The sequence below is a fragment of the Eublepharis macularius genome, chromosome 5 (genome assembly GCF_028583425.1).
Source record: "Eublepharis macularius isolate TG4126 chromosome 5, MPM_Emac_v1.0, whole genome shotgun sequence".
NCBI lineage: Eukaryota > Metazoa > Chordata > Lepidosauria > Squamata > Eublepharidae > Eublepharis > Eublepharis macularius.
In genome coordinates, this window is record NC_072794.1 from 104,849,275 (window position 1) to 104,864,533 (window position 15,259).

The 15,259-nt window shown below is 40.7% G+C and overlaps 1 protein-coding gene across 1 annotated transcript; it reads right to left on the bottom strand.

Annotated features, from left to right (window-relative positions):
- Positions 1–470: 470 nt before the first annotated feature.
- Positions 471–12,341, bottom strand: CLPS (colipase). The gene is made up of 3 exons (XM_054981380.1): positions 12,190–12,341; positions 8,609–8,731; positions 471–1,456 (listed from the first exon to the last, which is right to left on the bottom strand). The coding sequence occupies exons 1-3, from the start codon at positions 12,271–12,273 to the stop codon at positions 1,307–1,309; spliced, it is 357 nt and encodes a 118-aa protein (XP_054837355.1). The 5' UTR covers positions 12,274–12,341; the 3' UTR covers positions 471–1,306.
- Positions 12,342–15,259: the final 2,918 nt, after the last annotated feature.

Genomic DNA, 15,259 nt, shown 5'->3' on the forward strand with positions numbered 1-15,259 from the left:
TAGACGTCCTCAGCCATGGAAGACAGGTAGCTGGATTTGTCTTCACAATTTGATCTACTATTATACTAGGGAGTAATCTTCTCAGTTCAGTGTGTATAACCCTTGAAATTCAGCTAAGATAAGAAAGTCCCTGACTAACCCTCTGCTCCCTAAAGCAGGAGGTTTTCCTCAATCAATCTGAAGATGTGTCTGTCTCCCACTTTCCTTTTATCTTTGGCCCTGTCTTATTTTAGGTAATTGGACTAGTATTTCAAGAGACAATTATATCAGACACCATAATATCTTTGGGTATGAGTACTAGGGGAAGAAATTTGAGGACATCTAGATGCACAAGTCTTTGATGTGGCCAAAGTGCATGAACAGAATGGTTCTTGTTCCTTAGTTCTTAGCTTGTAGCATGTGTCCCTCAGGGAGCCAGGCTGTGTTTCTAGAATCAGTCCAGGATGTTGCACCCTTGTACTATATATATTTTTCTGTTTGTTTAAATTTAATTTTTGTGTTTATTTTGTAAACAGCTTTGAGCCCCTACTGGGGGAAAAATTGGGGTACAAATGCTCAAGTAAACATACAAACAAATAAAACACATGCTTCAGTGGGAATACAAATATAACCAAGAAAGGACTCATTCATTTATAGCCCTGCCCAATAAAAGTAGCAGAGATAGATACACAGAGATGAGCATAGAATGGAATCTGAGCAACAACCAAGAGAGACTGATGCTTTCCAGTGCCTTTTGCTAGCAATGGGTGCAACATCTATCAAAAACAGAATGAAGTGGAAGAAAACAGAGGAGGAGTGAACCATTGGTTCTGTTGTATTCATGGGTTGTTATTCAGAAATGCCTAATATTCTAGGCATGGGTGTAAAATAAAGGCCTACTAACCCATAAAATGCTTTTCAGTCTAACTGCATCATGGGAATGGATGCAAAAGTTTGAAAATATGGCTGTGGTGTGCCGCCGATACACAACAATATATTGAAAATGTACTTTGATGAATGGAGTTTTGACTCTCAAAAGTTCCTACCTTGGAAATCTAGCTGGTCTTCAAGGAGCTATTGGACCTTGATTGTGCTCATAGAGAAAGACATCTGGCAGGTAAAGGCATATAGCTGATTATATATTCTGACAACAGAATATTTATGCAACAAGGACAAATGTATACACAGAAAAATCGAGAGTGATGGTGATGTCTGGATCTGTTTGGATCCTTGTAAGGTACGACACAAGGACAGGAATGGTTTTTGCTCTGGAAGAGGTTGACAGCTGCATCACTAGGGGAAGGAGAAGAGAAGCGGGTGTACACCTTTAATGACTTTCCTCATTGATTCTGTATTGTTTTGCTTGGTCCCGGCAGATGCCATAGTCGGTGTTGGTGATGCTCCCCACAATTGTTCTGTCAGCATCACAAGTCAAGCCGTTCTCACAGAGACACCTATAGTAAACCCCATAGATATGCTGCAATGGAGACAAAGATAGAGATTAGAGCACACTCCCTTTTCAGCCTAAAGCCTAATATGCAGCTCCTCCTCTGCAAACCTTAGACACTACACTGTACCCTTCAGCTTTTCAGAATATTTGCTATTAACTTTCTGATACTGTTGATTCTTTTCTGATCAAATTACACATCTCTAGGGTTGCCAGTTCTGGCTTGGGAAGTTCCTGGAGAATTGGGAGTAGTGCTGGAGAAAGAGCTCAGCAGGAATGTGATGTCACATCCAGGTCAAACAGCAGCTCATCCAACACCTCCCCTTCCTGTAAGGTCACTTCCCCCCATCAACATTCAAATTTTAAATTTGACTTCCGGTTTGGCATCCATGGAGGTCTAACGCAGCTCTAAGAGCTGAGCTGTCCGTGCCACTGTTTGGAAGGCTGGAGGGGTGCAAGTTGCCCGCAGCCACCTGTTCTCAGGCAGAGAACAGGCGAGAACACTCGAGAACCTGAGGGCACGTTGATCTCGGGTGAGGAGGGGTTCTACACAATGAACCCCCACCCGCCCTTGAGGTCCCCCCCTTAGAAAGGTTGCTAAGATCTCTGCAGTGGCTCTGGAGTCAGATTCTGGCATAAGACCTACATGCCCAAGCTTCAGTAAAACAGCAAAGGGATTGGATTCGATTAGACAACAGAAGCAGCGATTACAACCCAAAAAAAACGCTTAAGAAGGTAAAGATTGCTATCTGTCAGTATGGGACAGATTACAAAAAGAAATAAGTGGCTAAAGTGGACTTAAGAACTGCAACAGACTAGTTACATAAGGGGGAAGATTCCGGCAAGAAAAAATTTGAAAAGGTAATTTTGTAAAGAGAAGTTAGCGTGGAAATTGGATTATTGTTTACATACCTGCGGCGGTGAAGAGATAATGGACTGTGAGAAAGTTTAAAAACTGCGAGAACTGCTGTGCAACGTAGGGGAACAGGAAGTACGTCAGGACTATAAAGAGAGTGGCGAGAAGGGCCCTTTTTTTAAGCTCCGGAAGTAGGGTGACGCCATTCTGAAATAGGGCAAGTGGCGACTTCAATGAAAACGGAAGTAGGCCATCTTTGAAGAAGGTAAGGGCGAGTGCTTCAGTATAAAACCATAGAGAAAAAACGCCCGACATTTTGGACTGTTTAAAATAGCGTGTGACAAAAATAAACTGGATTTGGACTTTTAAAAATAATAGAAAGTATTAAATCAGCGCCATGGATTTAAGGAAAAGGGCGGACTCGTGGGAGCGAAGCAAAGCTAGCCCCACGATGTCGAAGAAAGAGTGGCAAGCTACGATGGAGAACTTGGATAAAAAAGTTTCAGAGGGAAATAAAGAGCTTAAGGACATGATGCAAGAGATGGCAAAAAAACTAAAAGACTTTAAAGAGACACTTAAATCGGAAATGGCAGAACTGACAAAAGGCATGGATAAAATACAAAATGACCTACAAGCTACACAGCAGAGAGTCAACGTAGTAGAGGAAACGGTAGAAACCCTAGCAGATGTGCAAAAGACTGAAATGAGAGGAATGAGAGGGAGAATGGCTGTTGCAGAATGCAAACAGATGGAAAAGCAATTAAGATTTCGTGCGATCCCAGAAGAAGAGGGAAAATCAGCACAAGACCAGATTACAGAAATTTTGGCAGATTACCTGGGGAAAGAAGAGGAAGAAATTGCAGCTCTTTTGGACGTGGTGTACAGAATTAATTCCAGATTTGCAGCCCAGAGGAAACTACCAAGGGATATGATTGTGCAATTTACGACTAGAAATACAAGAGAATTAATTGTGAGCAAACAGTTCCAGGATCCATTAGAAGTCGATGGAAAAGAGGTGAGAATTATGAAAGAGCTCCCCAGATCGGTGCTTTTGGAGCGGAAGAAATATAGAGAACTGGTTCAGATGCTAAAGGAACTGAAAATCAGATACAGATGGGAAATACCAGAAGGACTGGCTTTTGATTTTGGTGGAGTAAGAAAGAGCATCAGATCTGGCCATGAGATGGAGACTTTTATTAGGGAAAATGAAAAGGACTTACCAAAAAGTACAAGAAAGTGATCATGGAGTGTAAAATTATATCTTGGAATGTTAATGGACTAAATTCACCTTGTAAACGTAAGGCTACTTTCCACTGGCTATCAAAACAAAAATGGAATATAGTCTGTCTGCAGGAGACACATATTAGAAAGCAAGATGTAAAATATTTGAAATTTGCTAAATTGGGAAAAGAATTTGTTGCCGCTTCTAAAAAAGAAAAAGAGGGGAGTTGTATTGTATATAAAGGATGAGTTGCAGCCCAGACTAGTTTTAAACGATGCAGAAGCCAGATATTTAGCAGGGGAAATTATTTGGAATTCTAAGAAGACATTGATGATTGGGATTTATGCACCTAACGGTGCAAAAGAAAAAAATTTTAAGGACTTAGAGAAACAATTAGATGAACTGTCCTATGATCACATAATTTTGGCGGGTGACTTCAATGGAGTTACAAACTTGGAAGAGGACAAGCAGTCCAAAGTTGCTCACAAAAAAAGAGGACTATTGCCAAAGGCGTTCTTTACGCTTAAGGAACAAGAAAGCCTAGAAGACGTGTGGAGGAGACAATATCCTAAAAATAGACAATACACATTTTACTCTGCAAGGCATTTTACACTATCAAGAATAGATATGATCTGGGCCTCTAAAGAATTGGCACTATGGACTAGAGATGTGGAGATAATGCCTAAGGTAGGCTCAGATCACAATCCAATTATGTGGAGATTTGGGAAAAATAACAAAAGAAAAAGATGGAGAATAAATGAGGACCTGTTACAAGTAGAAGAAAATATTGCTTTGCTGCGAAGGGAGACCAAATTTTTCATACAATATAACCTGAATAAAGAAGTGCCGACTAATAAGGTATGGGATACATATAAAGCGGTGATAAGAGGCATACTAATGGACTTGAATGCAAGAAGCAGGAGGAAAAAGGAGGAAAAGATCTGAAATTTTGGACAAAATAAAAGACAAAGAGATACAGCTTAAGAAAAGATCGGGGGAAAAGAAAATATATCAGGATATTAAAATTCTGCAGGAGCAATTGATGGCAATGGACAATAAAGAATTAGAGTGGAATTTAAAGAGGATGAATCAGAGGTCGTTTGAAGGTGCCAATAAGCCCGGGAAATATTTGGCGTGGCAATTAAAAAAAAGGAAGGAGAAGAAAGTTATAAGTAAAATTCTAGAAGATGATAAGGTGTTTATGGACCAAGCTGCCATTAGTAGAGCCTTTTTCAAATTTTATGCAAAATTGTATAAAAAAAAAGAAGTGAGTAAGCATTCAATAGCGGAATATTTAGAGAAGATGAAAATTTCAACAATTATGGAAAAATGGAAAGAGAAATTAAACAAGGAAGTGACGGAAGAAGAAATAAAGGAAGCTATACAATCAACGAAAATAGGAAAGGTGCCAGGACCAGATGGACTAATGGCAAAGTTTTATAAAGTGATGGCCAATGAACTGGCGCCCTTCCTGAAAGATGCAATCAATGGAGCAATGCAAGATCAAAGGATCCCTGACTCATGGAATGAAGCCAATATATCACTGATTCCGAAGGAGGGTCAAGACTTGACTAATGTTAAAAATTATAGACCAATCTCGTTGTTGAATAATGACTATAAAATATTTGCAAAGGTGTTGGCAGAGAGATTGAAAGGATGGATGTCGGTATTCATTGCTGAAGAACAGGCGGGATTTCTACCTAATAGACAAATTAAAGACAACTTGAGGACAGTAATAAACGCTATCGAATACTATGACAAGCACTGTGACAGAGAGGTTGGTTTTTTCTTCGTAGACGCAGAAAAAGCATTCGATAATCTGAACTGGGACTTTATGTTTGCTACCATGGAAAAGCTGCAAATGGGAGAAAAGTTCATACAAGCGGTTAAGGAAATTTACAGAGATCAAAGTGCAGCAATTATAGTGAATGAGGACTTGACCAAAAAACTGAAAAACAGCAAAGGAACTAGACAGGGTTGTCCTTTGTCTCCATTGTTGTTTATTTTGATTTTGGAAATACTGATGATCCAAATACGTGAGGATGATACAATTCGAGGTATGAAAATAAAAGAGTTTTCCTACAAGGTCAGGGCTTTTGCGGATGATATAATGTTAATAGTAGAGGATCCAATTGAAAATATGTCAAAGGTAATACAGAAAATAAAACTGTTTGGAGATTTGGCTGGATTTTATGTGAATAAAAAGAAGTCAAAGATTTTATGTAAGAATATGACTAAACAGAAGCAGCAAGAGCTAATGGAGATAACAGACTGTGAGGTAACCAACAAAGTAAAATATCTTGGTATTGAACTGACTGCGAAAAACATAGACTTGTTCAAAAATAATTATGAGAAACTGTGGATACAAATAGAGAGAGATTTAACAAAATGGAACAAATTGAATTTATCATGGCTGGGAAGAATAGCAGCAGTAAAAATGAATGTTTTACCACGTGTGATGTTCTTGTTGCAAACTATTCCAATTATCCGAGACTCCAAGCAATTCGATAAATGGCAAAGGAAAATTTCAGACTTTGTGTGGGCAGGCAAGAAACCACGAGTGAAAATAAAAGTTCTACAAGATGCGAAGGAAAGAGGTGGCTTGCTATTGCCCAATATAAGACTATATCACAAAGCAATATGTCTTGTATGGTTGAAAGATTGGATAACGCTAAAAAACCGTAAGTTGCTGGCCCTGGAGGGACATAAAAAAATATTTGGATGGCATGCATACATGTGGTATGACAAAGTAAAAGCGGACTCTATGTTTTTGCATCACTACATTGGAGAAGCCTCTTCACGGTCTGGAAGAAATACAAGGTGTACATGGAAGATGGAATTCCTTCATGGGTGGTTCCGTATGAAGTAATAGATCCAAGAACTGTTGATAACGAACAGCAATGCCTAACCTACAAGGAGATTACACAAATACAACATTCAAAGCTGAGAATAAAGACAGAAGAAGAATTGTCTCCTTGTTATGGATGGTTTCAGTACAGACAGATCAGAGATCTTTATAATGCGGACTGCCTGAGAGGAGGTATAAGACTGGAAAATTCGGAGCTGGAGGAAGTGATATTACAAGAAGGCAAGAAAAAAATATCTAGGATTTATAAATTACTTTTAAAATGGTTTACGGTGGACGAAACAGTAAAAGTCCAGATGGTGAAGTAGGCAATACATTTTCATAAAGAAATAACAATGGAGGCGTGGGAGCACCTATGGAAAAATACAGTGAAGATTTCAACTTGTACGAACATTAAAGAGAATGTGTACAAAATGATTTACAGATGGTATTTAACACCAAAGAAAATTGCGCTAGGAAATACTAATATGTCAGACAAATGCTGGAAATGTAAAAAGCATGAAGGATCATTATACCATATGTGGTGGACATGTGAAGTAGCTAAGCAGTACTGGGGAGAAATAGTCGAAGAAATTAATGAGATTTTACAAATTCAAATAAATAAGAACCCAGAATTATTGCTACTGAACTTGGGAATGGAGGCAGTTCCAATGCAGTATAGAACATTATTTTATATGACTGCAGCGGCAAGACTTTGTATGCGCAGAAATGGAAGACACAAGAAATACCAACTGTAGAAGACTGGATTTATAAATTGCTGTACATGGCGGAAATGGACAAAATGACAAGGAAACTTAAAGATCTTGACCTAGGACAATATATTGTTGACTGGGGGAAACTGAAACAATTTTTGGAAAAAAAATGGGATGTGAAAGGAGAACTGTGGCAGTTTGAGAATTTTTAAAGAACAATGTTGTAAAGGGAAGAGAGAAGTGATCTTACCATTTAGGGGGAATGTAATTATAATCTAAGCTAGTATAATACTTAGGGGAATTTTACTCAGAATACATGGGACAATGAGAATAGTTAAACAGATATATTAATGTGGTATATTATATACAATACATTATGATGGGTTAGTGGATCAGATTTTATACTATACTATGTTGTTGTGTTATATTATGTTGTGTGCTGTGCTACATTGGTGGCATAGCATACAATATATGTTTTATAATATATACTGTATTGATAGTATATCTGATAGAGTATATGTTTAAAAGAAATAGAATATGTTTAAAGTAAGAGATATTGTGATCCTTGCTATATATTATACTACATTGTGTCATGCTACATTGAGTGGTATATGATATACACTATATTGATAGTATATTTGATAGAGTTTATGTAAAAGAATTAGAATGTGCTTAGAGTAAGAGATATTATGATTTATAGGTGGTAGGATAATATAAATGAAATAGATTTAAGTAATAAGAAGGGTTAAGGGTTGGAAAGCTGTTGGAAGTCGATAGGGAGGGGGAGGAAAAGGGTGGGGGATAGAGTAAGGGGAAAAAATGGGATTATATGTACTAAACTTGGAAATCTTTCTTTTTTTCCACTCACCAATAAAATTTTATTTAAAAAAAACATTCAAATTTTAAATTTAAAATCCCCACCACAGACAACTTCTCTCTCCTGCTTTTTTCTCCCTCCTTATATCACTTGTAGGCTTTTATATGCATATGTTCTGAACGTCATACTAACGTTTTTAATCCTAATTATTTGTGCTGGTGTCTGTTTATCCAGTTATGTTCCACTCAACCTAAAAAGCTCTCAAAATCCTGTTCAGGTTTTTCCTAAAGTTAAGGAGAAAAATCTACTCTGAAGACCCATAGGATGCTGCTAGATGACAGCAATTCCACCCTTCTTCTCAATCACCAGCCAGCCTCTTGCCTTTATTGTGTTTATAAGCAATGATCAATTTTGCCTAGTGTCTATGGTACACCCTTAGAGAAGCAGAAGTCCTAGAGCATCCACTCTCTGTAGCCACTCTGGGACCTTCAGTTTCCCTGGACTCTGTGGTAGACTGCCATTTCTTCCAGGGATCTGGAAGAAAATCTGAAGCAGTTGTAGTTCCAGGAAAACTCCAGGCTCTACTTTGAGGTTGGTAATTCTACTTTATGGGCTTCCTTTTTCTTCTTAAATGACCATTGGTGTTTCTACCAACTTTCTTCACTGCTGAATATGAAGGCCAGCAGACCCTCAGTCAACAAGTGCTAAGCCACAGGAAATGACACCTACCTTGCGGGAACACTCCTGATTCTCAGCTGCTTTACATGCACAACGAGCAAGACTGAACGCATCAGCCCTGTGGCAACATCCACTTTTGCACTGGTAACTATTGAAACATAACTCTCCATTATCCTATAATGAAAACACAGTTAAATTAGATTCAAACTATAGGACAGGTGTCCTACGTGCCTTCCTTCTTTCATTCCCAAGGCAGAATTATTTGATTATTTTTAGTTAGTAAAATGCCATAAACTATTTTCATTTTGGGATGTAGTGATCAATATACCAGCAGCATTCCAATACATCAGCTGCTGAAATTCTGGTTTAACACTTGGCATTTTGAATGTTAGCTAATTCATTGTCATGATTCAGTTACTATTATTTTTGTTTGACAAAAGCAAAACTACCTGTTTTATAACCCTTCGATACCCTAGATCTAAGTCCTACGTGGGAACTTATGCTGTTTCATAGTCCAAAGCCTGGTTTTTGCTCTAACTGCTCCAAACTCAGGATAAATAAAAAATGGGCACAGCTGCATCCCCAAATAAACCTTGAACCACTATCAATCATAGAACCAAAGGATCCCCAGACTAAAGCCTAGTTTGAGGGCCAACAGCTTCATGAGTACCCCCAGCAACCATTTTCAGTTGCATTCCTGATGTCTTTTAAGGGCAGAAGAAACTCATAGAAACACCAATCCAAGTAACCTTACCATTCTTGGGAAGACCTAAACTTCATTGGTACTCTCTAAATTGGGTCCATTGATGTCCTGGATAAGATAATAGAATGTGTTTGTATGCCATAGCTATAGTAGTGTGCTATTGTGCTTAATAAACTTGTTTGATTCATAAACTGACTGTGTGTAGTTTATCTTGATCCCACTGTGTGTGTTATGTGCCATCAAGTCTCTTCTGACTTATGGTGAGTATGAATGAATGCCCATAGAACCCTGGAGACGTGTGTTCAATTCAGGGCCAATTCACACATTACAAAGTCTGTATGCCCCCTAAATGTGCTTTCTGCAGATATGTTCTCTGCATTCCATGTTTGGAACTTAATTCCCACATATGTGAGGGCCTAATTCAGGACAGGACGACAGCAAGAGAGGGATAAAACATTTAAGCTGCCTCACCCTGTCCCATTTTCTAAACCCGAAATGGCCTCAGGGAGCTGCTATTTGTCCCACTGGAGACACTTGTACACTTTGGTTTCCCCAGTAAGTCAAATAGTGGATCCCTCTGGCATTTCAGGCTGGGAAAATGGTATGGGGAGAGGCTTAAGCCTTCTTTCTCCGTGTGCCAGGCTTCCCATCTGAATCACATCTCCAAGCACCTGGGAACTAAGTTCTGAGCACTGAAGTCCAGGTACATGTATCATCCAAAGTCCTTAAGGCAGCCTTATGTCTCCTATGTGTAGGGCCAGCCCAAGAGTTTTTGGTGCCCTAGGTGAAGTATGACTTTTGTTCTCTCTCCCATCCAGCATACAGAAAAAGAGATCTAGAAAGAGCTTTCACCTTGTGATGTGTCCGCCCCACCTTCTCCCAAGCATTCATGACCCTACGCTGCACAAAAAGCTTAACGGTCCAAATAAGACTCTCAATAAATCTCATTTACTCAAGTAGAACAACTCCTCTTAACTAACTGCAATGCCATTGGTGATCCAAGGATATAAAGAAAAGCCCACCCAATATCATGAGCTCCCTTAACAAACCTGTTTGCCTGAACATGCATCCCTGCCTTAAGCTGAAACCATCAGTCCATCATGATCAGCATTCCAGGATCTCAAATAGAGGTCTTTCATATCACCTCCTACTTGATTCTTCCACATCGGAATGCCAGAGAATGAACCTGCAACCTTCTGAATACCGAACAAGTTCTTTAGCCCTGAGCCAGAACTTCTCCCACTCAAGCCACCCAGCTCCACACCAACTGGTGGGTAGGTCATGTAAAGGTGACCTAAGCCTTTACATAAAAGTGAAAGGCTAAAAGGGAACTCACAAAATCCTGTGCTCCTACTCAAACCTTCCAAGATGAGCGAGGTGGAAGGACAGCTTGTCTGTCTGAAACTTTTAGTTGGAGATGCCAAAGGACTGAAAATCATTGAAACAAAAGGTATTCCCTTCACATCCTGAAAAAAGCTGGAGTTAAATTTCTGGTCTATCGACATTATGAATGGACAAAGGGACCTGGAAAGTTGAACACATAGCAGGAGACAAAGCCAAGCAATGGACACTAGACTAAGCTGGGACTCGAATGCACATCTCATGGGTCCAAATCCAACACTATCTACTGAATGGATAGTATATCACTCTTATTTTCATAAGTCTCAGATTCAGCTACTTAGCAATGCTCCCTTTCCAAGTTCTCTCATATTAGTGTTCTTCCCTGCAAGTTGAGAGATCAAGAACTTAATTTTTTGGATGCATTTGCAAACAGAGTTTCCAAGGGCAACAATTTACTCTGACATATTGATATCTACATAACCTGGCTTGACATATACTTTTCTGCCTCTTATAGGTAGAATTATACCTTGTGTGCCCTGCTTTTCATGTTGATACCCTTGTGCACTGTGAAGTTCCAAGCAAAATCCTACTCCTGCAGTGAACTGGAGTGCCAAAATATCTTTGAAATACATTGACTCATGCTCTGATGGGAGAAAAAAGTGCTTATACACAATTTTCCTCTGGGCAACAATCCTCACACTAAAGAGAGAGAAGATCCTGAGTTTCCAGCTACCTGTCCTCCTCATGAGGGTTTTCCTTGGTAAGTGTACTCTAAGAGCCAAGCTACAAGTGACGCCTGACACCAGTTGCACACTTGACAGCTTCCCTCAAGTTTTGATGGGAAATGTAGGTGTCCTGGTCTTGCAGCTGCAATGGAGAACCAAGCTGAAAAACCAGGACGCCTACATTTCCCATCAAAACTTGAGGGAAGCTGACAAGTGTCCAACCTGTGTAAGGCATCACTTGTAGCTTGGCTCTCAGAGAGCAATCCAAATGCAGAATCCTACTCAGGTCTATTCAGCGGGGCTTGTTAGAAATACATTCTAATGGAGGCTAGGAGATAGGGGAGAGGTCATAAAACTCTGCCCATCAACACATAGTCTATACTGTTGATTCGTTTTGAGCTCAGGTACTGGGACAGGGCTGTAGCGTGCTTTGAAAACCAGGCTGCAGCTCGATTGATCACAAACCCTGCCCTAGTGTCAAGCAGGTGCCACTCCCAAGCAGCACGCTCACATTCAAGCACCCTCACATTCACACTCACCAAAAGCCAGGTGAGAGCAGAAAGGTGATTACATGGGGCTGCATGAAGTAATTTCTTAAGCTGCTTGTGCATTTTATCAAATGCCAAATTTTCTGTCCTGTTGACTTAAACAGGAAGCTGAAGTGAACAGCCAGCCTGGGCAGCTTTCTATATGATGAAAAGATACATTATTAACTTCTGCTTTTTCAGGCTTCACATTGTTTCATCTATGAGACACTTAAAAGCTTGACAAAGTTTAGCTGGAATACATTAACATGGTAGAAATCTAAATTTAGTCCCAGAAAAATGTTCTCAGGATTGCATAGTAATAGTTTTCTATCTTACCAGATTGAAGATGATTCCCCTTGGGCTAGAACTGGGCTCTGCCAAGGCAAGTGGGAGCAGCAGCAAAATCAAAACTCTTTCCATTAGTTTTCAGGTGTCCACTGAGTCAACAGATCTGATGTTTTTAGGATAAGAATCCAGAAATACTGGTATGCTGGAGACTTATAAAGTATGTCATCAGAGTCACGTGAACCTCTCCTTCCAGTAGCATATGAACACATATTCCTGCTGTGGGTATGGACACAGCAGCTTGGGTTACCTGCAGCATTGGAGGCTTCAGCAAGCTAAGGAGGGGTCATGAGTCCATGTCTCTTTTCCTTCCCCAGGGAGCAGCCCCGCTGGCATCTGTTTCCAATCTCTGTTTATTTAGTCTGCGTTACAGATTAGTAGTTCAGCTCTTAGTTGCCAGGAGCAGTTTGTCACAGAGTCCCAGCAGGTGGCCTTCCCTCTTATCTAGGGTTGCCAGGTTCCTATATCCTCCTGGCAGGAGAGGGGGGCCCCGGTACTCACAGGGACAATCCTCCTCACGTCCACACAATCCTGGGGCTGATGCAGTGACATCACTTCCAGAAGCGACATCATTGCCTCTGTTGGGAATGCATGTTCTGCTGTTATGCCTGGGGTGCTTGCTGGTGGTGGGCAATTGCAGGGCAGCTTGCAACCTCCCACTAGTTTCCAGCAACTGGCAGGAAAGCAAGCAAACTGCTGGGAGATTGCCTATCACCAGTGGGCACCTGGGATCCCTACTCTTGTCTCCTTCCTTGTCCACCCTCACTGATGCCCAGGCCAGTTCTTTAATATTCTCCCCCACTTCTGGACTGACCATCACCTCCTTTCTCCATGCTTCTCATCCTGAGGGCAACACCCTCCAACCCAAGGATCCTCAACTTTTTTGAGTCTGTACCTTTAGAATTCTAACACAGGCAGGTCCCCCTCATGGGTGGGCAAAGGGTATACCTTACTGGGGGCCAAGGGGTTCAAAGGGCCCCAAACCCAGGATTCAATCCCTATTACCATGAGGGGAAAAACTGAGGTTAAACTGTAGATTGTGCTTGATAATATATATAGAAACTTATTTTCTTGAATCTGTGTATCTATTGTCCAGATCATGTCAGATTTGCTGGAGCCAATCAAAATCAAAGTTAGCTCAGCAGTCTCAAACAACATACTGAACTGCTGGGCCTCTTGGGTCTATCATGTCAAGAACTACAAGTCCCAGAGTTCATTTTGCGCAGGTGGGAAAGGGAGGGGTACCCGGTGGGTAGTGTTTCCAACCTCCAAGAGGAGCCTGGAGATCTCCTGGAATTTCAACAGATCTCCACATTTCAGAGGCCTGGTGACCTAATCTCAAGCAGAAAAAATGGCTGCCTTGGAGGGTGGATTCTTTGGCATTATACCCTGCTGAGTTCCCTTCTCTCCTCAAATCCTATCCTCCCCAGGTTCCACACGCCAAATCTGCTGGGAAGGGCAAAGCAAACCATCATGAGATAGTGAGAGCAAGTGCTACTGCTTCTGATAAGATTTGCAGGTCCAAATTATATCTAAGTGTCTAATTCTCTCATAGTCACAAACACATGTTCCATGTTGCCATGTCTGGAGGTGGGTATAAATACAAATCAGGCAGCCAGAAACATGAGGAGGTAAAAAGTAACAAAAGAAAGTAAAGGACACCAATCTATACTTCAATTTTTTAAATAAAAAAGGCAATAATTCAGTAACTAGGGAAATGAATAAAATCAAGATTAAAATTATTTAAATCTAGAGACCAAGTCTGTGGCAACTAATTTTCAGTGATGTGTGCATAGCTGTATAGATTCTTTGCATGATACCAGTGACTGTGGAAGAAGCTGAAAGAAGTTTCAGCAAGCTAGCACTCATCAAAAACTGCAGGGACAAGAATGGTTAAGCCATCTAGTCATCTTATCTATTGAGTGTGAACTTACAAGGGGGATTGACTTTGGGTGGCCATGATTTTGGAACAAAAAAGGCCAGAAAAATAAAACTTTTGAGTTAATTGGCCCAGTCTTTGTATCCACATTGGTCCTTTGGAATTTTTTTTAAAAGACATTGGCAGGATATATCTGTTTTTAGTGATCAAAAAGCTACAAAATAGTTAGCAAACTTGTAGGACTTTAAGGCTGGGCATTATTTTTATTAAAAATTGGCTTGCCAACATCCAGGTGGACAACAAAAGATCTTAATCCCAATAATTAACACAATACACTAACTTTCTCTTAACAAATGTTAACATTTGTTGAGAGAAAGTTAATGTGTATTGTGTTAATTACGGGGATTAAGATCTTTGTTGGCTGCTGTTAACCCATAATTGCCCTGTGTGCTAGTAACATCCAGGTGGAGCCTGGAGATTTCTCAGAATTACAACTGATCTCTAGATGACAGAGATCAGTTTCTCTGGAGAAAAAGGCTGTTTTGGACGGTGGGTTCTATGGCATTATATTCACTGAGATCCCTCCTTTCCCCAAAACCCTGATCTCCCCAGCCCAGCCTCCACCATCAAAACTCCAGGAATTTCCCAATCAAAATTTGGCAACCCTAGGTGTTGGATGGGTGGCCATTTTACCAGTTTGTACCAGACCCCCCAAAACGTTTAGGCCATGGACAGCAGGTAGTGGGTGCAACCACAAAATGGCTGCAACATAAGGCACAGCTATCCACAAAATAGCTACTGCAGGTGGGGGCAGCCTAGGGTTGCCAGTCCCCTGGTGAATGGGAATCCCTGGCTCCCCCCCCCCACCACTCACCTGGTTGTCAGGGGGAAATGGGAAGGAATGGGCCTCCGAGGGAGGGAGGGGGTGACACAACACTCACCTTTAGGCTCCCAGCACCTACACAATGATGTCACTTCCAGGTGAAACTGTTTCCATGCATGCAGCCTGTAGCCCAAGTCCCAACAACAACATCAGTGGAATGCTGCTGAAAGTAACTTCTCCTTTCTGATATTTCAGTTGCTGAATGGGGAAATTCTATAGCTTGGCCAATTCAGACACACAAAGTATCAGGAAAACTCTACTAGAGGTGTGTCCTAATATCCTGTAAATTACCCCAACTT

Bases quoted from the DNA above. Each gene is read 5' to 3' on its own strand.
- CLPS (XM_054981380.1), bottom strand. From the start codon at position 12,273: ATGGAAAGAGTTTTGATTTTGCTGCTGCTCCCACTTGCCTTGGCAGAG. The intron at 8,732-12,189 runs GTAAGATAGAAA...TTTTCATTATAG, and splicing joins GGGGAATCATCTTCAATCTG to GATAATGGAGAGTTATGTTT. The intron at 1,457-8,608 runs GTAGGTGTCATT...TCTCCATTGCAG, and splicing joins ATCAGGAGTGTTCCCGCAAG to CATATCTATGGGGTTTACTA.